This window comes from Cynoglossus semilaevis, chromosome 4 (assembly GCF_000523025.1).
Source record: "Cynoglossus semilaevis isolate Cse_v1.0 chromosome 4, Cse_v1.0, whole genome shotgun sequence".
NCBI classification, from domain to species: domain Eukaryota; kingdom Metazoa; phylum Chordata; class Actinopteri; order Pleuronectiformes; family Cynoglossidae; genus Cynoglossus; species Cynoglossus semilaevis.
The window spans coordinates 6,521,781-6,549,680 of NC_024310.1; the positions used below are offsets into that span (position 1 = coordinate 6,521,781).

General features: G+C 39.6%; 1 protein-coding gene and 1 non-coding gene across 2 annotated transcripts; one reads left to right on the forward strand and one right to left on the reverse strand.

Annotated features, from left to right (window-relative positions):
* The first annotated feature begins 1,849 nt into the window (after positions 1–1,849).
* Positions 1,850–27,900, forward strand: yap1 (Yes1 associated transcriptional regulator). Its single transcript, XM_008308800.3, has 8 exons — positions 1,850–2,050; positions 3,985–4,220; positions 14,041–14,159; positions 15,059–15,172; positions 20,193–20,362; positions 22,264–22,391; positions 23,316–23,428; positions 23,851–27,900. Exons 1-8 carry the CDS (start codon positions 1,850–1,852, stop codon positions 24,084–24,086), a joined length of 1,317 nt encoding a protein of 438 aa, XP_008307022.1. The 3' UTR covers positions 24,087–27,900.
* Positions 23,587–23,658, reverse strand: trnam-cau (transfer RNA methionine (anticodon CAU)). The gene has a single exon. It is a non-coding gene; the product is annotated as a tRNA-Met (tRNA).

The window sequence follows — 27,900 nt, forward strand, 5'->3', positions numbered from 1 at the left end:
CTTCATAATCATTCATTCAGTAGATGTATGGGAAAAGAGCCTGTGCAGCCAAAGAGACTGGATCTTGACAAAATGATTTCTCAATGGAAGAGGGGCCTCATTAGCATAACAATCCATGGGAACTGCATGGATCTACTTTTTTCATGAACACTGTAAAAAAGAAAGAGAGTGAACAACAGAGTGAAAACTATTATAATGCCGTTATACAAACCTATAAGCAAAGGTGACCTATTATTTTCTTTATCTGGCACAGATTTGAAATTAAAGAGTACAACTCTTCCTTTTTTTAACTAAAGGATGTAATAAAATAAAGTGTTTTACCTCAAACTTAATTGAAAAAACAGATTGACAGTTTTCCACAATTAGTTTTATCTTTATTAGTTAGTCAATTATACAGATTAAACTTGAAACTTGAAACAATTAAATGAACAAGAGCTCATAGCAGGACAAAAGCTACAAAATATTGGTTCAATGGTCACAAAACATTACCCAAAATAAAGAAGCTGTAAATGTAAAAATTATGGTAAGCTAAATTGGCTCAAACTGGCCAAAATGTTGACATAAGAACAGCAAATTTGATTAGATTAGTGTAAAAATAAAATAACAATTTCTAAAACATAAATAGCAATAACTGAAGTATTAAAGTTATTTCCCTTGTTAAATTGTCACACAGGCATAAAAACTCACAACTGATACCACTGCCAAACTTTGAAAAACAATATAAACAATATGTACAAAACATATACAAAATAGGCATCAAATATAAACAACACAGTTTAAGAGAAAGAAAATATATATATATATACTGTATATAATTTTTTTATAATTTTTTGATGAAATTATTTTCTGTGCAATCCACATTATGTTCTGTTAGTTTAAAGCTACTTTAGGAAACATATCTCAACATCAAACTGTGAGAAGGAAACTTAAAGTGGATTAACCTTAAAGTAAAATATTAATTAATATTAATAATATTTATGACGCTTTAGAATATATAAATTTGGGAAGAAAATTAACAATATAAACTTTCAGCGACACTTTTATTATTAAGTTCATCTGCATGGAAGCGTTGGTGGTTTGTGACTTTTTTAAGGTGGTTGCGGTTTTTTTTATATATATTTCTCAAACAAAAAGCCAGTTTTTGAATGTAAACAGAGAAATCTCTGATGTAAAGAAAGTTCCAGGGCCTCTGGGCTGCACTGACTGTACCTTTAAAGACTCTTGTCCCAATTAAAGCCAAGCTCCTCCCCTGGAGCAGACATCCCATGAGTCATAAAGTTTGATGTCCTGCCCAAAGTTTAGACCCGACTGGAACAAAACTTTTTTTTCTCTCTCGCTCCATCTGTAGAAAGTGAGCTGCAGAGATTTGTCCCATCAGCCATGATTTCTCCTTCGCTTTACCGGAGTGTTTACTAACTTTTTTTTAGTAGGTATAATGTTTAATGTGTGAATCCTGTTTTTTTCCCCAGCGCGGCATCTGTTTTGTTTTTTCGTTTTTCTTTTGTGTTTGCGTCTGCGTTTTTAGGAAAAGCTGTGGCCGGACAACAACACGGATTCCACAGCAGAGTTTAGATATGTGCTTTGGTACTTTTACCAAAGTATGCCAACGGGAAAGAACAGGGACTTTGCTGCAGTGCGTCTCCGTTAACGCAAAAACTACTCGGCGGGTGAAACTTTAGAATGACTCTGGAGAACTTCTACTGAAGTGGCGTCGACATTTCCAGATTTCCTGCTGCGTGAAAAGTTCGGGAATTCGGCTGAAAGTGTCTCTCTCCTGCGCTCTTACTCGAGTGAGATATTTTCGGATTTACATTTATTGAAGTAAAAGTTGTCAAACTCTTGTGAGACAATGGATCCGAGCCAGCACAACCCTCCAGCCGGACACCAGATCGTCCATGTACGAGGTGACTCAGAGACGGACCTGGAGACGCTGTTCAACGCCGTCATGAACCCGAAAAACACCATCATCCCCCCCTCTGTACCGATGAGGATGAGAAAGCTACCGGACTCCTTCTTCAAACCCCCAGAACCAAAGTCCCATTCCAGACAAGTAAGCCCGCCCTGTCTTTCTGCTGCCCCCTTTCCCAGAAATCACGATGAAAGGCCTTAATATCCTGTGTGTGTGTGTGTGTGTGTGTGTTTGTGTGTGTTTGCGTGCGTGCGTGCGTGCGCTGCGCAGTAGGCCTCCTCAACATATCCAGCTCCGTGCTGTTGTTGTTTCTTTTGTATATGAAGGAATGTTGTGTTCATTTGTTGAACAAGGCCTTAAATATTTATACACTTGTATTATTCAAGTAAACGCAGAACTAAAGTTTCGGTAATAAAGTCTAATTAGTTTAGAGTCGTAAAAAAGATTAGGTAAAATGACTCAGGTTCAGTCAAAGATTCAAGATTCAAAGCATTTATTGTCATGTGTACAGTAAGGAAAGCAGGTTTCCCTGTACAATGAAAATTTTACTTTGCTGTCCACACTGAATGCCAAAGAAATCAAGAAATAAAAATAACAAAATATACTCAGGAATAAAATAACAAAATATACACAATATACACTGCGAATTGCGAATATCTGGATTTAAAGGGTTTTTTTGTGTAGAAGAGAGTGCTCTGTACAAAAGGTGGAAACAAATGTCATGGAGTTCCTGTACAAAAGGTGGAAACAAATGTCATTTCAGTTAATTTTTTATTGCTATACCGATCGATTTGACAATGATGAAATCATATGATAGTTGAATTCGTCCTATTCATCCCACCCCCCTTCCCTTTTCCCTTAAGTGCGCCCCTGAACACACACACATACACATACATAGTAGTGGTTGTGGAGTTCTCCGTCAGCGTCAGTGCGCATGTGTTGTTGTGCGGCACAACCACCCCGCCCTCCCCTCCTTTAGACCCAAACAACACAGTCCAACAGGCCCACACATGCACGTGAAGTAACGATGACTTCCGAACCCGTATGTGAAGTCATTTCAAGAAAGTGTAAAATCTGTAATTTTGTGTGGTCTTTAAAAGAATCTCACAAACGTCACCAATTTCTTTATGGTGCATTGTTTTTTTTCATCATGTACTGTTTTCTGTGAAAATTGCATGAAATTTAATTTCACACCAATGACTAAAACCCCCTCCAAAATATTTAAAACATATTGATCATAGCTTTATATAACGAACAAAACAAGCAAATATAAAAACTGGATAAAGCCAAATTGTAGGCTATTGTTGCAGGGTGAGTGCCTGGAATGGCATCTTTATTGCTTAGAAATAGAAATTAACCAGAATATATCCATAAGTTTACGAAACTTTGTAATATAAAGGAGTCATTTGTACAGAGAAATTTTACGCTCAAGGTAATAAAAGCTGTGATAATACAGAAATAAAAACCCATACATTTATAAATATAAATCTATGTGAATATGTATAATAAGAGATTTATGAGAACAAAGTCAATTATTGGAAATATATAAAATAAATGATATATAAATAAATTCTAGAACCAAAACATTAAATTTCAAGAAGCAAGGGAATAATTGCCAGTGCAGTAAAACAGCTTTAACCGATTGCTATGACATTAATTTCCCCAAAATTTACAACTGTTTTCTTGTAAATTTACAACTTTATTCTCATGATGTCATGTTTCCCCTCAATTTGGCCTTAAAGAACAACTGTTAGAGATTATCCCTACGTTCATAACATCTATTATTATAGATTATATCAGTTTTGTATGTTATAATAACTTGACGACCTAAAGTGAGAGAAGCTGATACAGAGGGGAAAAACAGGAAAGGAGAATATGATTGGTCCACGTGTGTGACTGGCAGTGAACTCACAGAGTAGTTGTGTGGTGACAGTAAACCTGACTGAGGATAGTAAGCATTACTTTGCAGTGTGGTCAGAGTCTTATTGTGAATTATAATGACATAATTAAGTGACACGTAGATGAGAAAATTACATGATTTTTTTTCAATCTGTCATCCAACCCCTCATTCACAGGCCAGCACTGATGCTGGTAGCGGCGGCACTCTCACCCCTCACCATGTGCGTGCACATTCGTCTCCAGCTTCCCTTCAGCTGGGGGCTGTCTCCGGTGGCTCCATGTCCGGCATGCCCCCGGCAGGTGCTTCCCCTCAACATCTCCGTCAATCCTCATATGAGATTCCCGATGACGTTCCTCTTCCGCCTGGTTGGGAGATGGCAAAGACTGCCTCCGGCCAGAGATACTTCCTCAAGTAAGTTTGCATGACACACATGGAGAAAAAAATATCTTTAGGTTAGTTTACATAGCAGGTACCAATTACAAAGAGCATCGGTTATTAAAAAAGACAGAAAACTTTGGATGTGTAAACACACATTAAATGAAATCCAAAGAAGACACAAAGAGCAAACACAGTTTATGTTGAACTTGTGTCTTGGCTGTATACTTTTAAAAGAGGCAGTTTTTAAAATACTGCCAAAAGGCGTTTATACGGATTAAAACGTATCTTAGACGAAAATATATAACATAGTGTAACAAACATAGTTACTAACACGAAAGGGTACAACTTTCCACCCAGACTAATCCAAGTCACCAGAGAAGTGGTGCTGAGATTGACACTTTTCTCTGGTACATTAGCCTGACAATAAGTGAATCTGCTACTGTGTGTAATGGTTGGCCAGTGTGCTGAGAAAAGACAATTGCATTAGTTAAATTGTGGGTCATTCACTTTGGTGGCCTCTGCAAACAAGAGTCTTTTGAGGAATGGCTGCTGCTGTATGTGGAGTTACTTCACTGCTTCTCAGGTTTCAGTAGAAACAATGGACCTCTGTAGCTGTCCCAGACAGCTCTGCAAAACTCATCTCCCACCAAGGAGCACACTTCTGGCTCCACCGCAAACTTTCAGCTCTTTTGAATCGTTACTTTTAATATTGATTTACACATAAAATGTTTTCTTGTAAAGTTGTTGTTTGATGGATACAAAATAGCAGAGCTTATGACCATTTTTTCCCCAGTAGCACTTCGTCGTTGATCAATGCGTGAAAACATTCTGCTGAATTACCATGTTGTTTTAGGATTCAAGGAAAAAAAAATTGAGGACATATTTGTGACTGACACCGGTGCTAGTACAAATAACATTTGGTAGAATGGACTCAAAAATTGTCACAAATTGTTTGCGGACAGTAGCTCTAAATGCCACTGCCATTAAATGTCTTTTTCTTATTTTCTGTCACAGACAAGTAAAAAAAAATGGAATTATTTATAATTAAAATGGTAAAAAAAAAGAAATTATAAATTAAAATACTACAGTCAATTCTCTAATTTCAGAGTCACTCTCTAGTTTGTGAGTACTTATTGCCCTGCATATGAATGTGTGGGTATTATAATGTATGGACCTTCTTGGAGGGAGCAGATTGAATTATTCATGGAAACAATGTCTTTGTCAGCAGTTAATCCATTCATTGTGAATGTCCTTGCGTTTATGGAACAGTCAGCCGCCCATGTTTAGAGATGATCTGACGCTGAAAGCCATCATTCTTACTCCCTTTCGAGACACGATGTTGTCAGTTGCAGGAAATATTATTCCCTTACACAGTGTCTGAACAAACACCATCGCCTCAAATTTACTTAGAACAAAAAAGGTGGAGAGAAAGGGAGAGCTCTCAGTACCAGATGTTTTCAGGTTCACATCTGGAGAACATCTGTTCGGTTTGGAGGAGGATCTACTAAAATTGTCTTAAAAGACTTGGGTTTAGGAAGGAGAGAACACTTTTCTCATGGTTTGTTACAGTCCAGAAACTGACTGATCCTGTGCCCTAACAGGTGGTTATTTATGTTTCTTTAAGTCTAAATTTGGTTAAAAACCATAAAGATAACATACGTACTATGACTAAATATGTAAAAAAGCTAACTAGTAGCTTCTGCTACTTCCAAGTTAAATTCTGAGAAGCAGCTAACTAGTGGCTAACTGTTGCAAACACTTGTGAGGAAACAGTAACTAGAAATTTAAGATCTCCCCAGTCTAAAAGAACTGTATCTTTTGTGAATATGGTTTTGTTAATAACAATGTTTGCAATGCTAATGCTAATCAACCTCTACAGAGCCATTTACTGTCAAATTATTTATATATGAATATATATATATATAAACACATATATAAACACAAAGAGAGTTTCCCATAGTGTATGTGTTTTTCATAAGTAAAAGTAAAGAGAAAATCTTGCATACGGCTCACATCAAAGTGCAGATACTTGATCTAGAATAAAGGCTGCCTCCACACAGCTTCGGGAAAAGACACTCCCCTATTTATAACAAGGAGTTGTCTGACCAAGACATGTTGCAGGAGGAGTGAAGCTGAGCAGGAGTGTGTGGGTGGTTAGTGGACGGATGGGTGGGGGTGGGGAGATGGTCACCAGCCAGCAGAGCTGCTGGGAATCACATTTCACCCAGTTGATCTCCTGAGAGATCTATCAACTTTAAAGTGAAAGTTTTTTGGTTTTTTTTTGTAAAAGGTGCTTCTCCCTCCTGTTATGATTTAGTATCATTTATTTTGGGAATGGTTGGCCTCCGTGAGTCTCTACAGTTCCTTACATGCCTATGTCCCACTCCCTTTAAAAAAAACCCAAGGCTCAGATTTGGATGAATGGAGCTGTGACACTGTGATGGTGCCTCCTTTGTGTCAATGGAGTTAAATGGCAGCCGAGGGGAGACGACTAGAAGAGAAGGCCAGGGAAACTGCGACCCTCCCTTTTGTCCCCAGCAGTGAAACAGTGATCTTTATTCAGACCACAGGCCTGTTGAGACTCATGTGAGCCTTCCCAAAATAGACAAATGGCTGACGTGACGTTTGAAGATGGTTGGTAGAGAGGGTTGTGTCTTTCACGAGAGCTTTATCCTGTTCTTTAGGGCTTAATGTTCAACTACCATCAGCCTGGGAGTTTATTGTTGCTCAGATGATTAAAGAAATTATACTCACAACAATAATTACAAAAATGCTACATATTTTATTTCTTCAGTGGCCTAAAAATGATATGTCTACAGCAGCAAGTAACTGAAAGTTGTAATACAAATGGAAAAAAAAAGTATCGCGAACATTTTTTGTTTTGTCTAGTACATTAAAAACACAACCCTGAAGCTTGGAGAAAATTGGAAAAATGTAAACAAAGTCTGTTGAACTTTCCTCCTCTTTCTTGCTGCAGTTTGCTGTGGCCTTTAATTTATGGCAGCTGGGGCACAGAGGTTGGTTCACCTTGTTTGGTACTCAGCCTGGGTGAGAGGATTGGGGGAGGTGGTGTAGTCTCGAGGGCTGGGTCATAAACTAATGAAGGTTTCTAATTTAGACACACCGGTGAACCAGGAGGGGTAATCACTGTTTCCGGGTGCTTATTAAATGCAGCTTTGAATGAGCTTTTAGTCCGTGGGAAGTCGGCCCTGAGCAGTGAAGAGGTTTGGGGGAGCAGCTATTGTCTGCCCTCAGGGGCAGGTAGAGCTGCGTGCTGATGGAAACTTTTGTCTTTCCTCAATTGGATTTTAAACTGTTTTGATGAGCCTGTTTCCCACAACTTAGATGTGTGTTTTTTTAGGATAGAAATTAACTAATTATTTGATTTTGTATTTAAGTTATCTTTTACTGTCTGGGTTTCTTTTTACGTGCATTTAAACTGGGACACCAAATAGACACATGTAGGTAACTCGACTATAGCTTCCATGTGTACATTGTCTAAAGTTTCCTGAACATCTGTTGCTCTGAATAGAAGTCATGGCCCCTCATGTAAGACTGGACACATCAAAGTTCTTTTTTTTTATCCCTTATGTTCTTGTTGTTGTATCTGTTGTCTGTAGTACCAGCTGTCTGTTAGTATGATTGTCTGCTTTAATTTTGTATAATACATTTTTTGGGCGAGACATGCATTAATTTAGTTTGTTTGCCAAGTTAAAAACTTAACTAGATTCTTTAGTATGAAAATAACAAATCAATTTCTAAACAAATCTTCGATTTAACTATTTTAGGGAATTACTTTTTTCCCGAGGGGTTCCTTTCACACAAAATCTTATGTTTTTAAAATGTTTTTGAGGGTTAATAAACCTGAGCAAATAAAATCAAACACACTTGACAAAGATGTAAGGATAAAAATATTCAAAGGTGCATGGCCTAACTTGCTTTAGCTGGTGTTTTAGCTTTTTGACTTACCATTATAAATAAAGCATCAGGTTATTGTCTAGTTCATGGCAGTGCAACTCAAATGCTACTGAGCTGTCACAGTTTATTGGCATTTCTCACTATTCCTAATCAGTGTTGTCACGTTTACTTTCAATCTGCACAAAGGTTTGAAAAACTCAAATTGGATTTAAAACTTAGCCATGATGGACTTGACGCCAATAGGTTACTCACAAATGGTGCCAGGAAGACTAGGCTGTGAGCTTGCATGAGGTCTCATTTGGTGCAGCTTTGTGTTTGACAAACTTTTGGTTTATTGACCACACACAGACAAGACCCTTCCTGTTCAACTGTGGCCTGTCAGCTTAGTACACAAATGGGACTGTGAGAAAGTCCGCCTAGTGTTTACCAAAGTCTTGATGTAACACCTCTATCCCAGACATCAATGCCTCCACTGTCACTGAGGGCATCACCACAGAGATGTAGTATCTGAGAAGTAGATCCTCTCACTTGGTGTTTGGTTCCTGGTAGTACTTAAACTAAGAACAACTCATGACAACTTGAAAACAAAATTAGGAACTACCTGTTTTTTTTTGTCTATTATAATGTGTTTCCATTGATTCTACATAGTACAAGTAACAGGAAGGTGGTGGCTTTATTTGTCTTGAACTCTCTGAGACTTTCTGCTGATACAGTACATGCAAATGGTAGATATAGTTATAAAGCTGTGCTTGCTGGGGTTTTTGGTTTCAGGTGTTGACTAAGTGTGAAGATTTTAAATAAATACTATATATTATATATATATATTAGAATACCTCATTATATGGGAGGTAACCATAATTCACTGACAGGCAATATATATGGCAAGTGGCCTGGAAGCACCTTAGATTCCCCAGAAAGAGTATAAAAACACCGGGTGGTCTAGAATACCCTGTTTAGGCTCCAGCCCAAAGCTAAACCTTGCATAAAATATGCATAGAAAATGAATGGACCAGAAAAACACACACCAACAAGTGGAGGGTCCAAAGACTTTCACAATCTATTTAAGAGTCCAGACTCTACCCTGGGGTCCCATTCCAGAAAAATCCTTTCACTAATGATCACTTTCCAGTTTTTGGTGATGTTGTTGCTTCACCAGGAAGCGAGATGCTACAAACACCACATCAAAGGGGAACTTAGCGCTACAATAGGGTCACAGAGGTCTTGCCAGTAATCTCTCTTGATGATGGCCTGCTGATAGAGAGGCAGCAATGAATCCTCTGTCAACTACAAGAGAAATGGTCATCCTTGTCTTATAGGCCTGATTACATCTGGCCTCCTTCCGTGGGCTCTTTAGACATCGGCTTTAACCACCGTCCAAGCGTATACTCCCTGGGTGGAGCCCCTGTGGCCTGAGGATCCCATTTTTAACATTTGACAACTCAGCTGTGGGATGTGTTTCATCACTTCTCATAGCTTCACTACTCTGTTGTGCACCAGGGAAATGCAGCAATAAAAAATAGTTTCTGTAAAAAAAATCTCTTGTTCTGATCTGTTGTTCTGGATCACATTCACAGACACAGTTGACCTATATTTGGCTAAAACATTTTTCCTTTAGAGACATATTTAAACACAACAGTTTTACTGGGTTAAAGCAGACATGCTGTTTTTGTTTAGTGTTGGTCCCTGTGTTTTCACTACAGTGACAATCTTCTCAGTATTTTGCATATTAGCCTCGGTGTGTGAAGAAAGCGTTGGAATATTTTTCATATCTATTACTATCACAGGATTTCATAATAAAGGGGAGACTCACAGGGAGTCAAGTCTTTATTGTGTAAAATAGAGTAGTTTGTGACATCTGAAAAAAAAAAGTTTGAAAGCACTGTGACAAGCACTTTCCTGTCATTTGGTGGGATTTTCCTCTACCTCACGTTTCTCTGGTTACTTTTATTCTAGAGGAAAGGAACCTTTAAGAGCTTTGGAACAGTTCTGGTACTTCCTGGTTCATAGGTTGGATAAGTTGGATATCATAAATTAAAGGTGGAACTGCACCATTTAAAAAAAAATCACAACTTATGTTTATGTTGAATATACAAAACAAAAAAATATACTTTATGTGCAATTGGTGCTATCGAAAAGGCTCTAGCTTTAACCCAAGGTCAGGTTGAGTGTTGAGGCTGGAAGGTCCCAGGACGGATTATAAATAATGTTGGCACAATAAACGGCAGCTACGTGAGTGGGCCATCAGTCAAGGAGATGTCAAGAGCCTGGGTGGATCCAGCGTCTTACTCTGCCCTCTGCCTGAACACACTCAAACATGATGACAGGCTGAGCAAAAATTAGTAAGTGGAACACCATTGTACAGTCATACAACATGATAATGGGCCCTGTTTTTTAACTGCAGTGCTGTCCTTGTAAACGGCAGTACCTGGCTATTTACAGGAGCTGTTGAAGGCGGCAATACTAGTGCATCATCAACGAATCACATTCTGACAACAATTCTTTTTGTGTATTTTTCATTTTCATTCACTCATAAACCAATAGTCATTGTCAGTATTATTTATAAAATATGTTATTTGGAAAGAATCACAACCATTAAAAAAATGGAACAAAACTACTGATCAGTGGCTTCAAAGACATTAGTGTATTTGGAATTTGCTCCACTATTGATTTGTTTGGTCTTGCAGTGATATGTTATATAGTTCCATCTATCAGCCCAGTGTAAACATTTGCTTGTTATGAGATGATAAATGTTATCAAATCAAGGCCATGTCCCTCAGCATGGTTTCTACCAGCTTACCAACATACTCAAAAACTCTTGATGGATGTGTTCAAAAGACTTTACTCATATCAACATTTTATCATTTAAACCAAGATGTTCTTAACATTTTAATGCTGGCTGTTTAAAAAAAGGGTTTATTTCTGCTCTTGCAATATTTTAGTAGAAGTCAGAGTTTCAAATGCACAAGAGTAGTTTGGAATCTTTAGTTTCTGTCACAGTACAGATTTTCTATGGTATCTTATAACTCAAAACAGAAAGCAATGCAGTTGCTGTTGGTTGAAAGCTTGTCAAAAGTAAAGCAAAAATACCTAAATATATGAAATGAGTGAGATATGCAGATAAATAAGACCAAATGTATCAGAACAATATCAAACCTGTTAGAAATTGCTCGCATTGGCTCTGGTTGTGGACACCATTAGACAAAGTTTGACCTTTACTGGTTTTTCTTTGCCCTGTTGCGGGGTTAGACTTTAGGGGGAGGCACTGAAGCCGCCCCCCTGAGCTCACGTCTGTGTCAGAGACCTTCACAGACAACAGCTAGCAGTTGTGACTGTGGAGGTTGCAGATACATCAGCAATTCCTAACAGCAACTGGTGGCCTCCAGCTACCCCCAACAGTTGCTATGACATTGTTTTGTTTTATGTTTCACCTCCCGGAAGCGCTGTATAGCCCTGACCATATAGGGCCAGGGGCAGATTGGGTGAATGGATTATCTTTTACCTTTAAAACCCGGTGATGAATTACTGACTCCTAGTAACTCATTCACCAGTTTTCTCAGTTCCCACACACAGGGTCTTTGAATACTTCACATAGTATTCATTGGCTGCAGAGCGTCAGGATCATATCACAGAGCTTTTGATTATCATTGTACTGAAGCTTTGTTTTAAACAGCAGAAGTTTGATCTAGTGTTTGATGGAAACTCAATGTTCTCACTCTCATCAGTGCCAGGACGGAGCAGAGCGGCTCTGAGTGTGAGTGATGTTTCTTATCATCACAGATCGTGGAGGCATTGACTTTGTTTATTTCCATTTATGTTTTTCACTTTCTGTTTGGCATCGTGTACCAGGATGTGCAGGCCTCTCATTTACGATAAAGCCTATCTACACTCATGCCACTGTCTCCTCCCCTGTTCTCTCCTCCCCTCTACAATAAATGTCATAGTTTCCAGAGGGGGAATGAGGCAGCGAAAGAGGGGGTGGGGAGGGCAGGGCAGGCAGGCACTCAGGAGTGTAACAAGACCGCAGCAACTCCTTCAGCCAATAGAATTCTCCGGCATTACTTCTGTGGATGTTTTTTTTCTTCCTTCACTCCTTTTTCTTTTCTGTAGTTGTCTTGCCATGCTTGATGCGACCCCCTCTTTCTCAAGGGGCCCCTATGGTCTGAGCAGTTCCAGCTATTTTGCTTGGATTGTGGTGTTTGAGCGTGCGTGTGTGAGGGCTGGGGGAGGGTTTGGTAAGAGATTTGGCAGCTCCTTTGATCAGTAAAGCATAAACAAGAGGGGGGCTTCGAAATGGGTTGCAAATGGGGGGAGGAGTGCTGAGTCAGGCCCTCTTTACTCTTCGGTCTGGGATGGAGAGACAGGCGGGCAGGGATTTACCACAGCGGCCAAGACAAACTATCTGAATCTCTCACTTCACCCAGCTGTCCAAAATCTGGGCTAATGGCACTTTTGGAGCAAATGCACAGCCAGTTGTAAAGAATCACTCGGGGCAAGAGTACACACCCAGAATCTGATTATTACAGGGTGCCTGAGATAGATTGCATGTACCCTTTTATTTTTGGCGTGGGAAATTATTCAACTACGGCTGCAGCGTTACTGTTGAGAGTTGGGGTGTTGCACAAACAAGCCACGGGACTTTGCCTGCCTGTTTGTTTGAGATGAGGGAGGTCTCTTAAATGGGATGGTTCAAAAAACAAAAAAAAGGACAAGTGAATAGTGGGGTTTTAGGTCGTAGCTCAGTCTGTGCCTTTGTCAAGCAGGTGAAAGCTTTGTAAATGTGGCGCCAGATTGTTAAAGCCCCTGACACTCCACAGTGTCCGAGCCGCTTCCAGGAAAAAAGGACCCCCTGCATTGAGCCCTGGGACTGACCCTCCCTCAATAGAGAGGGTCCTACTCAGAAGAGGAGGGCTTCCTGTATTAGCTTTCCATCTTAATCAAGCAACAAGTACCAACAAAGCACTAATTATCAATGCCTTCACAGAATGCAACACAATGCCCCCTCCCCCTGGTGCCCACTCCCCACTCCTGTCTCACTAAAGAGTGAACAGAAAAAAAGTGGGAGCAAAATGGATGGGTGCTACTGTAGTTGGTTTTGAAACAAATCAGTGTGTCACACTAACCTGCTCTTATTATGACTTATTTACTGTATATCTGGCCTAGTTCAAGTCCAGGCACTGGCTCCTGCCAGGGCCAAACATTTTCTCCTTCTCCTTAAAACAAATCAATCTTGTACCTTTTTGCACCTTTTTGACAGTCTCTAGGCTCTATGCTGCTTTATTATTTCCACACCAGACTTCCCTACAAGAATCCCCTCTCTGAACATGAGACCAAATCTGCATTAGAATTATAGATCACAGTACAAAAAAGGAGAAACCAAAGTAACTCCTGCTCTTATTTGGTTTAAATCTAAAGCATGTGGACAGTGTGTAAATTTGTCTAATTAAATATCTTATGACTATGCTATTTGAATATATATGTATCTAAAAAATGCAATACTTTTCTGATATTTTCTGATATTAGAAAATCAAGTAGATTGGAAAAAATTTCACACCACTATGTTTTCAACATATTGCTTAATGAGTAAATCATTCATTATTCATCTTTACTAAATAGCTCAGCTGTACTGGGCCAGCCTCCCTCCCACATAAAAATACCAAGACGCTTCTGCGGCTCTGATCCAGGTTTTGGTTGAGAGTGGTTTAAACCCAAAACCTAAGAGTCAACACAAAATTCAGATTGATTTGTGAGTGCATTCTTGGTCCAGGCACACTTAAGTGAGTTCATCTTCAGGAACACCTATCCACAGATTAAAGAAAGAGGAGTCCTTTAAACTGCTCTGAAATCATCATAGATCCTGTATATGACTCCTAGTTTAAACTTATCACTAATAACTGACAGAACAAAAAGAAACCTTGTTTGTCTTTTCTGCCTACAGCCACATCGATCAGACCACCACTTGGCAGGATCCTCGGAAAGCCTTGCTACAGATGAACCAAGCTCCTCCAGCCAACACTGTGCCAGTCCAGCAACAGAACCTTATGAACCCAGCGAGTGGTGTGTACATTTGTTCATTTATATATTAATACAGCATAAGCTGTGTTCTTTCATTTGAGAGTTTCCTCTATTTAATGGGATTTCAAGGCTTTTTCTTAGTGTCAGATGAGATCATGGTGCAAGGCCGGGGCTGTTTTCTAGTTAATACATGTCACAGAAGAGTCGGTGCACCTCAGATCTGTCTGTGCAGTTGGAATTTGCCCAAGGCAGACTAAGACGGAGGCAGAACGTGACAGGTCCTGTCTGACATGTTTGGGAGCTCCGTGACTCACAGATTACAGAGTTCACGTATGAAGTGTCTGTATTCTTAAAATTGTCACCCTTCTGGCGACCTGTGAGCAGTAAGCATTCACATGATTCTGGTAGAATTGACATTTACCATTGGTAAATGAAGAGTACATTTTAATATTGACCATTCTTCATTGCCAATTATTTTTTAAATTTGTGACCAATTTACTTTTGTGGCACAGATTACGTTAATCTTCCTTTTCAAGATATAGATTTTAAACTTCTTTCTCTTTATTTATTTGTTACTTATTAACTTATTAACCCAGGTTTTGGATAAAATGTTCCTAGAATTTGTATTATTGTTGTTATCATTTCAATAGAAGACAGGTAGAAAAAAAAATACACCAGCTGCCAAGTTATCACTGAGGTGCACTAAGCCAGGCACGGTCCCCTCACACTGCTCCCTGGGCGCTTAAAGCTGCCACCTGCTTACTTTGGTGATGGGTTGAAAGCAGAGGTCATATTTTGTTGTGTGTGCAGTGGTGTGCTGTGTCACAATGACAAATAATTCCCTTTATTATTGAGTCAGTGACTGATCAACATTAAACATTAAATATAAATAAAATGCTTTCATGTTTCAAACAACATCACATATACCTGTCCTTCTGCAGGTGCTCTCCCTGAGGGCTGGGAACAAGCTATGACCCCAGAGGGTGAGATTTACTTCATCAACCACAAGAACAAGAGCACATCCTGGCTCGACCCACGACTCGACCAACGCTACGGTGAGCTCAGAACCGACAACTCTGTTTATTAATTAAATACAGTTTCTTGCTTTGAGTTCTTTAGACGTGTGAACAAACATTGTGTGACAAAGTAAACCTGGGAAACTTTGGGATTTTATGGCACTAGTTCGCTTTCTCCCTTTTATCTTAAACAAAGTTGTTTCACAGCACTGTGGTGAATACAGTATGACTCATGGTTCATTGACCACTTTCTGTTGTTTTTTGCATGACTGATTTGCAGGATTAGCTGTTTAGACTACAATTTCAACCTTCACGATCTGCACCCAACCTTTTGTCAGCCATTTTAGTGTTGGAGCAACAGCTGAGTTGGTCATTAATCCCCCCAGGCCAAGCTGCAGTTTGACACTTAGCTTTCAGTGTGTGGTGAATTAGTGACAAGGGGCCTCGTACGTGTTGAGACTCTGCGGCCATGGGAATGAGCTAATCCCCCCTCTGTGCCCGGAAGAGATGAAAGTTCCTGCTTATGTCACTCTGACTCATTTCTGCTTCAGGTGCCATCCCATTATTAGAGCAGTGTTTTCCTTGGGAGCTCACACTGGTTCACAAAAGTCACCACCTGTGAATCAGTGCACTGCTTGTTGTTCTGGTTAATTTTAGCATCACTTTTTTATGGTGAACCCAAGCCTTTAAAGTGTGTTTTATTTCTTAACAAAAACATGTCTGCAGGCAGGAAAGTTGAAAACAGACTTTTAAAGAGAGTGAGTCTGCTGGGCAGATATGGCAGCTTCCATCACTGAGGCTCTTTGAAGATTTATATGTCCTGAACACACAAAGCAGCTTGGCTAGTAAAGTTGAGTGAGCAGGGAGAAAAACATGAAGTTAACCCATTGTTGGCTGTCAGAAAAGTTCATGTTTCATAATTTTGAGACTTTGAAAAAAAAAAACAAAACATAAAAACATTCCACATTTAGTGTGTTTTTATGCTTCTTATCTAATTTTCCTATTTAAACCCCCAATGTGCATTATAAACTTCTTCGCAGGTCTTACAAAGTCCTTCGATCATAAGCCAACAGCTTTGATAAAGAAAGCCAATTAAAGCTTTGAGGACAAATAGCAGCAGAGCACCTTTAACTGGGGGTTGCTGCTGACTGGCTTTTCCCTGCGTGAGGCCCAGTGCTAGCGCAGCCCCATCCTGCTACAGCTCCAGACAGGCTTGAATCTCTGCCAGACCTCTTTATTCTGCGCTCCAACTCTTAATCTGTTCCAGACTTTTTCAGTCAAATAGCTCCAATGTGAGAAGGGAGGTGGTAGAGGGGAAGGGAGAGAGAGGCAAAAGGCGAAGAAAGGAAAACAGAGGGGGAAAACACAGACGGGATGAGCATGCATCCTCTCTAGGCTCCTGGGAGGTGGTGAGCAGGACCTGAGGTCAGAGGGTGGCTGGCCTCTGAAGATGTGTTGTTCTTTGTACACACCATTAGAATAGAAGCTAAGCTAAAACAACTTTTTTTTTATTTTAGTGGAGAAAGAAACAACAATTTTTTTTTTATCCTAACTCCACTACAAAAATTTTAAATGCCATTTTGTCACATGGATAAGCTGACAACCTCTATATAATTTCCCCAAACATGGAAAGTAAATCAGTGTTTGGTCAGTAGAGGCTGGTTTGACCAAAGCAAATTAATATTTAGAAAATAAAAATGCAGATAAATATTTACTAAGCCTAAGGGGTGTTAGGCTCTACTCCTACATAAAGTTTCCCACCACAGACACCCCCTCACCTCTACCTGCCCCAGGTGATCATGTGGTGTACTATGTCTGCCAGTGTGATTGTCTGATAAGATGTGTTGCTGGCTCGTTGTGCTGCGGGAGTGCGTGAAGTAGACAAAAGGCAGACAGCATTAAGGTTTCTCTTATCTGCTTGGCCTAGCAGCTATCGCTGCCTGACTTCTACGACCGACTTCTAGCCTCTCACACACAGTGTTCTGGGCCTAGTCCTCCCTTCGAGCTATCACTGTGGCCCTGGACTGAACCCTGTCGCTTGGCTCCTATCACACACACAGCTGAATTTCCAGTTGAAAACACTTGCTGTTGGTGCATAGTTTCTTTGCAGTACCATCAGCAACTGTGAACTGTTTGGTCTGTCAACGAAACCTTGACGATCAGTAGAAATGCTTTTGTAAGAATGTGCCGTATAGTATGCTGTGCTTTAGTTGAGAGATTCACAAACTTCATTCATCACAACCCAGTTTTTAAGGTCACAAGACTCTGTGGCTTAATTAACAACTAAATCCTGTCCCAGAGCATAATTTACCTGGTGTTTAAGTCAGTTTACACACCTCAAATAAACCTTTTAAAACACCTGGAAGAAAAGAAAAAGCTTTTTGGTATGTGAAAGGTGATATTTTTAGTGTACGGATTGTATCTTTTTAAATACCTTATACTGAAGTCAACGATTTTAACCCGGGGGTTGTATATATACTTAAAGTACATGACAGTACATGTAGTCCAATGTTCTTTTCTAAAGTTAATGGCTTGAATGTGAATGTAATCCTTTGCAAAACCCCAAAACTCAAGAAGTCAAAAGCTAATACAATAACCAGCAGTGAATTACTAAAACGCTTTGGTGAAAATATAGAATTTTAACACAGGTTTGCAAAAAAAGCTACAATTTCTACAAGATATCATAAGATTAGCCAAATACGAATCTACAAAATGTAACTCTAATTACAATGAAGCAAATAGTGAAACCCCATACAAAACAAAGTTGAAAGACTTTAATGGAAGTATCGCTTTATGTTTGAAAATGATGTAATTAATGTGATTAATTTATACTGCAAAAACAGATACTTGGGATTTTCTCAAGTATTGATGAAGAATTGATGTCCACAGAGATGAGTTACAGACAGAAAGAATACTTAACCAAAAGACTAACAAAGTAAACTAAATAAATAATTTATCATAAAACTTATTTTTCGCCATATTACATAACATTTCCTAGCATGTCATAAAGACAGCCTAAATAGAGTACTATTTAATGCAAGGTTGTTAAACCCTATCTTCTGAAGTACGGCCCTAACAGATCTACATCTGCTGACAAGCCCCATGTGCAGGACACGAGAGAGCAGCTAATGGTGCCCTGATGGTGCAGTGATCCAGCTACAAAAGGCCCCACTATCTGCATAGATAAGAAGCTCACAGAAGTTACACACTCTCCCGTCAGCTCAGTTGATATGTGTGTGTAACTGCTCCACGCTTGTGTGTTTGTGTGCATGTGAATGTAAATGTGCTTGGGTGGAGTGGGGTTGTTTGGGGAGGCAGCGTGACCAGAGGGAGGGAGAGTGAGAGGGAAGTCAGAGCAGGGTGGGGCCTGCAGAGCTTCCCAGGGAGAGCCCTGAGCCGCAGTTCATTCAGCTGGTTAGATAGTGTAAACAGTGATTGAATGGTGATGAGAAAGGTGCCGGGGTAGGCAGGGCAGGGCAGGGCAGGACAGGACAGAACACAGAGGGAGAGCGGAGAGGCTTCGCATAAAAATTGTGCCCCAGTCAAGCCTTTGTTTTGGTTGTTGCTTCAAGCGTATATGCAAACGTTGCTCGTCATTGGTCAGTTACCTTTACACCCCTCGTGGTCCAGCACATTTGCCTGTCGTCCTCTGCTTGGATGATAAATAAAACGTGTGACCTACTTTGCATGCGTAGATTACAGCATTTGCCGTGCTGCCTCTCGCTGGTGTTTATTGTGTCCCCCCCCAGAGTAAAGAAAAACAAAGATTTCACTGGGGAACAGCTGTGTTTTCACAACACACACGTTACTTCTGACATACAGCCGGCCCACTAAGTGCAGAGCGTACTCTCATTTGTTAGGGGATGGAATTTTGAAGCTTAGGTTTTAGATAAATGTGGCTTAGTTGCACAATGCCCCTCATATTGCGTTCATTAAATCAGCTGCAGTGAGCCCATCAGGCCAGAGCTGGGAGGCTGTGAGTTTTTAAGGAATAATCTGTGGCTTGTTTAGAAGTTGGAGGAGAGAGAGGGGGCAGAGGGGTGGGAGGTGAGGAACACAATGAAAAGATAAGTCATGACTGATGCAATGTACCAAAGTAACAAAGCCTGTCTTAGTCAGTGAGTGGGAGGGGATCAGGTCTTACAGGAACAGTGATTGTTTCAGACACTAGGTGGAAAACTTGTAGTGGGACTCATGTCCTACACAACCTGCTGCACTGGCTCTTTTACAAGTTCAACACGTAGACCAAAAGTTGAAGCTGTCAGGCTTGTTAAGCCAAGCCTTAACATATGAACCTGCAGGAGCTTCACAGGATATGAACCACTCAACTTTTAGGACATGTGGTATTTCAAAATTACAAATGAGCCAGATTGTGGCTTCAGAAAAAGTCCCGATTTCATCACTGTTTATGTGCAGTTTTTATGAACCTACAGTCAGAGTAGTCCTTTATTTTTGTTCAATCTGTTTCAACCTTTTGAATCATTCACAGTATTTTCAACAGTGTTTTTGGCTATTTTGACATTTTTGCTGTTTGTCTTTTTGCCTTTTTATTGAAATACTTTTAAATTTTTAATCACTTTTTCAACCTTAATGCTTTCAGATGCCCATTTTTGATTGAGAGTACTGATTAGAACTCAGCTCTTGGGTATTTTCCACATTATTGTCTTTTATCACAAAGATTTGTAAAAAAAGAGTACAAGAAACTTTGAATAAAGCTAGAATAATTAATCAAACTTTTTAGTCTGTAAAATAATCATAATTACCATTGCCTTAGCTGTGTGTATTGTTTTTTATGCTACTGTCCAAAAATGTTGTTAAGTGGATAAGGGGAAAAAATGAGACAACAATACAAAAACTGTGACTGTTGTTTTAAATCTAATCCTCGTTTGGCAAGAATGAGGCAGTGCAAAATCATTTTAATAGATTAAGGATTAATCCTAGACAGAATCTTAAAATCAGTGTTGAATTAACAAGTTGTCAAATGTGATTAAAAAGTAAGCCCTGGCTCATTTTAAGTACTTGGCTGGTATCCATATTTACTGTTTGTCTCTTTCTGCAGCGCTGAACCAGCAGAGGATCACCCAGAGTGCCCCAGTGAAACAGGGAGGCCCACTGCCCCCCAATACGCACAGTGGAGTCATGGGGAGCAACAGTCAGATGAGACTGCAGCAGATTGACAAAGAGCGGCTGAGACTGAAGCAACAGGAGCTGCTTCGACAGAGACCACAGGTCAGGAACCAGAGCTCAGGGTCCTCTTATGTAGTCACAGGTCTGACAAAGGAATCAAAAAGTTCACTGGGTCAGTAGTTTTCAGCACACCAGGGTCTGGACTCTGGACTCACAGTCGCTCACTTGTTTATGTAGGAAGGCACAGGGTACACTTTGATGGCTTTTTAAATATGAGTCATAGCTCCAGTGGTGGATCCTAGGGCTCTTTGATGTGCCAACATTATACAGTGCTGTAGTGACAAACTCACTCTGAGTCATCTGTGGTAATTTTATAACTTCCTAGTGGTGATGTGTCACAGAGCCGCCCACTTACACATGGTGGTGAAGCTTTAGTTTTGCATTTACTCAAGGCTGTGTCACAACAACAGAAACTGAGATTTATGGTTATGAATGGCAGTGGCTGTGACTTTGTTTGCCATCACAGTCACACTGGATGTTTGACATTCAGTGTTTAGGAAGTGACCTGAGTGTGATTCAGATTTAACAAATGTGCCTCGACATGCCCCGCATGTTAAACTAACCTCAGTGAAATCAACTCGGTGAAGGGTCATTGAAGGAGAAATCTGGTTTCCATTTTGGCGTACAGGTTTAAAGCTGGGCTGAATTCACTAAATGAATACAAAGCCCCCTGACCCCAACGAGTACTGGAAGTCATTATGAGTAATTTTAGGTGCAACTGTTAGTTATTTTCATCAGGTTGCACTGCGATTTTTCTGTGACATACATCACTAGTCAAATAGTGAGACAGTTAACAAGTGTTTTGGTTCAGCTTAGTGTTTTCATTCTGCCCCAATTATTTTCATGTGTCTTTCTTAATATTTACCTTACCATTTTTTTCCAAAAATGTCAAATAGTTAGAACAAAAGAATATAATTTAAAGTAGAGAATCTGTCTATTTTATGAATGATTTTAATACTTGTATTTCAATGCCCAATAATTAATTTGCATAACATTCTGTATAGACATTTTCCAAAAAGATTTGCAAACACCTTTAAAATTCTATTTTAAAAATTTTAAAAGAAAAAACTCAAACTTTTACTTACAATGTTCTGAAGTTGACACATTAGGTCTAGACACCCATTTATTTTGGTCAAACAAAGATTGCGACTTTAAATGCAGCCCTGGGGTTATAGTAGATGTGGAGCTATATTATTTACATATTGTGTAATGGAGCTGACTGTATGTGTGCAGAGGGAGTTCAGATGAAGGACAAAAGTAGCCAAACCCGTAGTTTAACTGTAAAGATCAGATAAAGAGAGAATACATCCAGTGGATCTCAGTTAAAAAACTGATACTGCTCCATTCATTCACACACTTACACACCCTTCCATCATAACAAGACTATTGAAGAAAACACTGTTAAGTACTTTGTTTTGGTACAATTTGTACTAATGAAAAGGCTGTTTGGACAACGTTTGTTTACAAGAAAGATCCGATGAACTGTTTAAAAGGCTCATATCTCAGTGTCTTCCTCTTCGTCGCCATGTGTGACCTTAAATGTCAATTTAATGTAAAAGAACAGAGTGAGTCTGGTCACGTCCGTGGGGCTTCCTGTACCAGTGCCATATGGGAAGGAGGTGAAAAAAAACACATGACTTCATATCCTCAGCCTTATCTGATAGAGCATGTGTAGAAAACAATTGTCTCCAACTGTGGTTGGCCCCTCAAGTAATCTGACACCCTATATGGGCAGAAATGGCCAGCAGCCATGTTGAAAGTCTGCGTGTGATTCTTTAATCTATCTTCTACTGCTCTGACGGTTTAACAGCAGTAAAACTAGACATGTTCAAAATATTTTGAACACTGATGCTGTAGCTGTGTATAATTATCTTCCAAGGTCGGTGTGAGGGCTGAAGTCGATTGTTTTGCTCATGTGTTTTCTTGCTTTTCATCTCCCACAGGAGCTAGCACTGAGGAATCAGCTGCCGAACAGTATGGATCAAGATGGCGGCACCAACCCAGTGTCTTCCCCCTTGGCTCAGGATGCCAGGACCATGACAGCCAACAGCTCTGATCCATTCCTCAACAGGTTGGTGATGTCAAGCAGATCTAATTGAGATTTTTCTCATGGCCATTCTCACAAAAAGAGAGTTGCTCTGCAGCTATTGAGTATTCAATTTAAAGGGAATCTATGTGCTGCAGTGTTTACACTTGAGCTTTAGTGAGAGCTCTTTCAGTTACACAAGGAGTTAAAACAGAAGGTCACTCTTTGGACTTAACCCTCTTCACATGGTTGTGACTCATTTGAAGCCAGCAGCTCAGTGTCTAAGTTCTTTGCACAAGGACGACCTCTGGTGGACATTTTTTGTAATTAAGTCAAACACGCACACAAGTGCTTTTGCAACTCTGAGACAAAAAATGTGGATAAACTAAAGATACAGATTTTAGATGTAAAAACCTGCCCCAGGTCAGTCTGGGAAATAAACGCCTACCAATTCAAACTACAGTTTCTCAGTAATGGGGACAAAGCAGGCCATGGAGACGTGGTCCAGTCAGTAGACAGACCAACCTAATCTCCCCTCCTCCCTGCTGCCTTCACTCCCCTGCTCTCACAATGGCCTCATTCATCCTGCCACTGCCATACTCTGCCTACATATTTTCCCTCTTCTAATTAGTATAGGCTTGTCAAAAGTCTTCTTCACTCTCTCCTTGTCTCTTTTGCGCTTTTTAAAGTTGCCCCTTTTCCATATGTTTCCTCAGTTAGAGAACAGCTGGTGACACTGAGAACATGTAGCTGAAAGGATTTGAAAAAGAAATTGAAATCTAAATGTGTAGATGTTCCCTGGTAAAACAGGGGAAAAGCCTTTACTGTGTACTATTGTGTTGGTCATTAAAGTCATCTTAGGGATAATAATTTTTCTTTCAAGTCTAATTAAAATATTAATATTTGCTAAAAACACATCATATATATAATTAAAATTTTCTCTTTTCTTCTCTATTTTGAAACTTTCAGCGGGACCTACCACTCCAGGGATGAAAGTACAGATAGTGGCCTGAGTATGAGCAGCTACAGCGTCCCTCGCACACCAGACGACTTCCTCAACAGTGTCGATGAAATGGACACAGGTGAGGCTATACATACATACATATATAAATACAAAATTCTAAGCTACAAATGCCTTCTGTGTAAAGCCTTTCTCATCTTTGCTGCTAATTTGGTATGAATGGCCTCAGATAGGGTTGCAATACAAAAACGTTAGTACTTAATTAAAATTGTTGAACATTAGCAGAGGATGGTTTCGATCCATCGACCTCTGGGTTATGGGCCCAGCACGCTTCCACTGCGCCACTCTGCTTAGATGTGTATGCATGCCTTTGTCATCCCTGGTGAAAAGCTATCTTCTGTCTTATAAAGTACAGCAGTGTAGATGTGAGAATTCATTGCACTATAGTAAATTGTTCTGAAACTCCTGAATAGCAGTTGTGTTTATTTTATTCTCACTTTCTAGCTAACGCCCTCTTTTGAATTTTTGTTTCTTCTTCTTTAGGAGACCCGCTTCAGTCGACCATGGCAACACAGCCCAGTCGTTTCCCAGACTACCTGGATGCCATCCCAGGAACAGATGTGGACCTGGGAACCATGGAGAGTGAAAGCATGGCAGTAGAGGGCGAGGAGCTGATGCCCAGTTTGCAGGAAGCCCTGAGCTCCGACATCCTCAACGACATGGAGTCTGTGCTGGCAGCCACTAAGATTGACAAGGAGAGTTTCCTCACATGGTTATAGAAGCCCCCAGTGGGGCACTGCTGACTCCTCACACTACACTCTAAACTGCTGCCTGCTCTGATCTGTGAAGGATTCATAGATGCTTTTACAAGACATTTCAGCAAGCCTCTCTGGTCTTCTGTCACCCAAGACCACAACCTTTCCCGAGGCTGAGTCGTTTTGTGTTCTTTTCTTTTTGTATGTTATCTCTTTATTTTGTCTGTGTCTTCAAGGCTGGCCCATGAACAGACAATTACGCAAAAGGGTCCCCACATCATTCACAGGTCTATGAGTTAAACTAAAATATCACCTCCCAGAGCGGAGGGTCTCTGCTTCTCCTCCCTCCCTTGAAGCTGAGCCTTGCAGGTCACGTCTGCATGGACTGTTTATCACCAGGGATCTCCGCCTTCTCTCCCTTCTTGCAGTATAACGTGAAGCAGCACTACATTAACTGGTTGTTGGGACTTCTGCATCGTAGCTTGAGTAGGTTTACATTTGGCCTTGTTAGTTTTTCTTTGACTTATTTAGTCTTTATTTACCGAGCCTGAACAACCAAAAATGATGTATTTGAAGCATTAAGAACAATACTGATTTGGAGTTAAGGCAACATGAGGCCTTGTGTGGATGCGTTGGCTTTGCTGCAGGTGGTGGGCAGAGGGTTGACGCCTGGGGACCGCCTTCATTGCTGCTTGGCTGTGCCAACAAAGTCTAACTTAAACCTTGGATAGATTTAAGTGCCTTCAGTTGTATTTTTTGAGACGCGAGCACCACGAACAATTTTCTGTACCACAATAAGCATTGAGGCTGGGGTCACAAATATCCCCCCGCTTTTCTTCTATATAATGATCAATAATCACAATTGTACCTTTTGTTTTGTAAACATACAAGGGGATTTAGGGAATACGTTTTTGTTTCAGTCTTATCAGGCCTAAATCATAGTTTATTCTTCATTTTATCTTTTTAGATTTGTCTTTATTTTGTAGGTTACTACATTTGTATGATAGCGTAGCTCAAAAGGCATTTGTGCTTTTGCTGTTAATTTCTTTCCTAGACAAATGTATGCATTTAACAGGGTTGACTGTTATCAGAGCCTCACTTCACTCAGAACCAGTGCAAAGACACAGGTTGATGCAGTTTTGACCTCTTGTTTTAGCTGATTCACTTATTGTCTCTTATTTACTTATATACATATACGTGTGATTTTTTTTTTTAATGGGTCACATGCAGCTTTTACTTTATCTTTTCCTGAACATTAACCAAAAAAGCAAAAAAAAAAAAAAGTCTTGGCTTAAAGAAAGCTGAGGCTCTTTGTTTTTAATCAAACACACCCTGACATTGTACCAGAACAGTTCCTGATGGGTTTAGAACCTCTGTTAGATAGTGTGCTACATGTTGAACTGATGGATATGGAGACTAGAGTGAGTTTAAAAGAAGGTTTAAGAGTTACGTCGAAAGGTAAAGTAAAGGATTAGGGTTGGTCTGGTTGGCATCAACTGAGGTGATGTGCGGTTTTCTTTTATTTTTATGATTTTTTTTTATAATAAAAAAAAAACAATCAGTTATTTTCTAAGTCAGGAATTGTAGCAGCAACTTCCAAAGATGTATCTTTTTGTTTTTGCTTCCACTTTAACCGAGTCCAGAAATATGTTGAAAGTCAACCTCCATTTAAAAAGAACTGTATAAGCTAACGAGAAAATTTGGTTGGTATTTAAGTGTCTGTGGTCACGTCTGAATGAGTGAACCAAGTCTATATATGAGAGTTTCTGATTTATGATTTTTTTAAAAACAATGTTTTTGCGTGACTAACCCTGAAGATGGTAAAGATACAGTTTTTGCAAAAGAGATGAAACTCAGTACGTTTACATGACATGAGGACAAAGTGAAATCTTGCATTAGTCTGACCAGAACTGGACTTTAAAAGAAATGTAAATGTGTAAAACTGACTGGAACAGCAAGTTCTCAAAATCAAACATATATTCAAATAGTTTAGCTAAAAATCGGCTTCTACCTGCAAGCAGGCTCCTTACTGCTCTGTTACTAGCCCTGGATCGAACACTAAGGAAGTATTCGAAGCAGCATGTCCTAACATTAGTACACGCTTCAAGATGTCGTCATTTGTTTCCCAAATATTCCACCGCAGGCATTTATCTCACATATAATCCAATTAAAACATGCAGCTCCAAGTATACTTAACACATGCTTTCAGCATTACTCTTTGCTAACAAGCTAACTCCAGTATTCCACAACAAGCGGGTAATAACCTCAAAATACCATTTCTGTGTAGGTTCTCAGTCATCCAGGCCACCTTATCCAAAAGTAGTTATATCAAGGGCAACTGGACTGGTGGAACAAAAGCAACCTATTGTAGTAACTTTATGTCACTGACCTCCATTCTATCGTGCCCATCAAATTTTTTTTTTTTTGATCGCCACAGTCTCCCTAAAATAATCTGAAACAATTGTGTTCCCCACCAAAGAAAGTTTTAAATGAAAGATTTAAAATGTGTGTCTGCCTATTGTACCTATTGATGGTGTATCACCATTGCCATGTACATCTTGTTCAGTTTTACAAGCAGCTTTGCTTTCTGCAGAAGCCTGCACTTTTTGGTTGATTACAATAAGTGGGCAGAGTCGGTTAACAGCGATACCAATATTCACTTCCACTGGCTCAGTGAAAGTCACTGAAGAGGTTACATTTGTATTTTTTTCTATGTTGTCTCTCTACTACATGAAAACCAACGCTATATGTAAGCAACGGTTAGTTGCTAAATGAATATATATATATGTATAGCATCATCACAAGCTTGGACACAAGTTGCCTGCTCTTAAATTCCGAGCTAACCATGAAGAAATATGGAGCACCTGAATAGCAAATCCTATATGAACGCAACTATGTGCATAACTAGTAATTAGTTTTGCTTGCAGCCCTATGCTAACAAGTTAACCATATACTGCTAATTAACAATTCAGCTTTTTGAAGAATATCCTAGGAAAGTCTAAATTCAGTTGAATCTTTGGATTTGCTTTCCAGGTCAGTACAAGACAGTTGTTGAATAATCCCAGTCGAGCTACAATATAAAACTGGCTCAACACAGCTGTGTATGTAAACGTATTGACGTTTTTTTCCATCTTTCATACTCATGGTTACATGTCCTCTGAGAAAGGAACAGATTCAGCCGCTGTAGCGACGACACACCTTCAACTCTCATAATCATGTTATCTCAATGTTTACACCATTGCTACATTTTTTATAATTACTGAAATAACCTCTGTGTAATCTGCCTGCTGTGTGTGCCCTCCAGAATTCATGTACCAACCATTACACTAATTGTAAGCATTAACTTGTTGGAACATTTTTTCTTTTTTTAGAATTGTCACCATGAACTTTTTTTATTCTGTGTGATGAACCTCTTTTGTTAGTTTTGACTTTATTAATCAGTAAACGATGATGGATCCAGATGGACAAACAGTGTTGGTAAGAACAATGCAACTAAAATGAGTGGTACACTGCAGTGCTCGTATTGCACAGCTTCAGAGTTTTTCATTTTTGATGCAATGATGCATTTGTCACAGACCTGATTTAATGCTTACCTAGTGTGTAACTGTCAGAGCATATTCGCTGTTGACCGTCGGTGTAGCAGTAGAACTAATCACACAAGTTAAAGGATTTTGTATTTAGAGTTTTCTAAATGCACATAAAATGATTTATATTCATTACTGATCTATTTTTAATAGATATGTGCATGAGTTTTAGAACAATAAATTCTGTTACATTATATCTTTCTTCATATGATACTTTGAAATTGACCTGAAATAAACTATATACTTTGTGGTAA

Coding starts and splice junctions, on each gene's coding strand:
- yap1 (XM_008308800.3), top strand. CDS start 1,850: ATGGATCCGAGCCAGCACAACCCTCCAGCCGGACACCAGATCGTCCAT. Junction 4,221..14,040: donor GGCCAGAGATACTTCCTCAA/GTAAGTTTGCAT, acceptor TTCTGCCTACAG/CCACATCGATCAGACCACCA. Junction 20,363..22,263: donor TGCTTCGACAGAGACCACAG/GTCAGGAACCAG, acceptor CATCTCCCACAG/GAGCTAGCACTGAGGAATCA.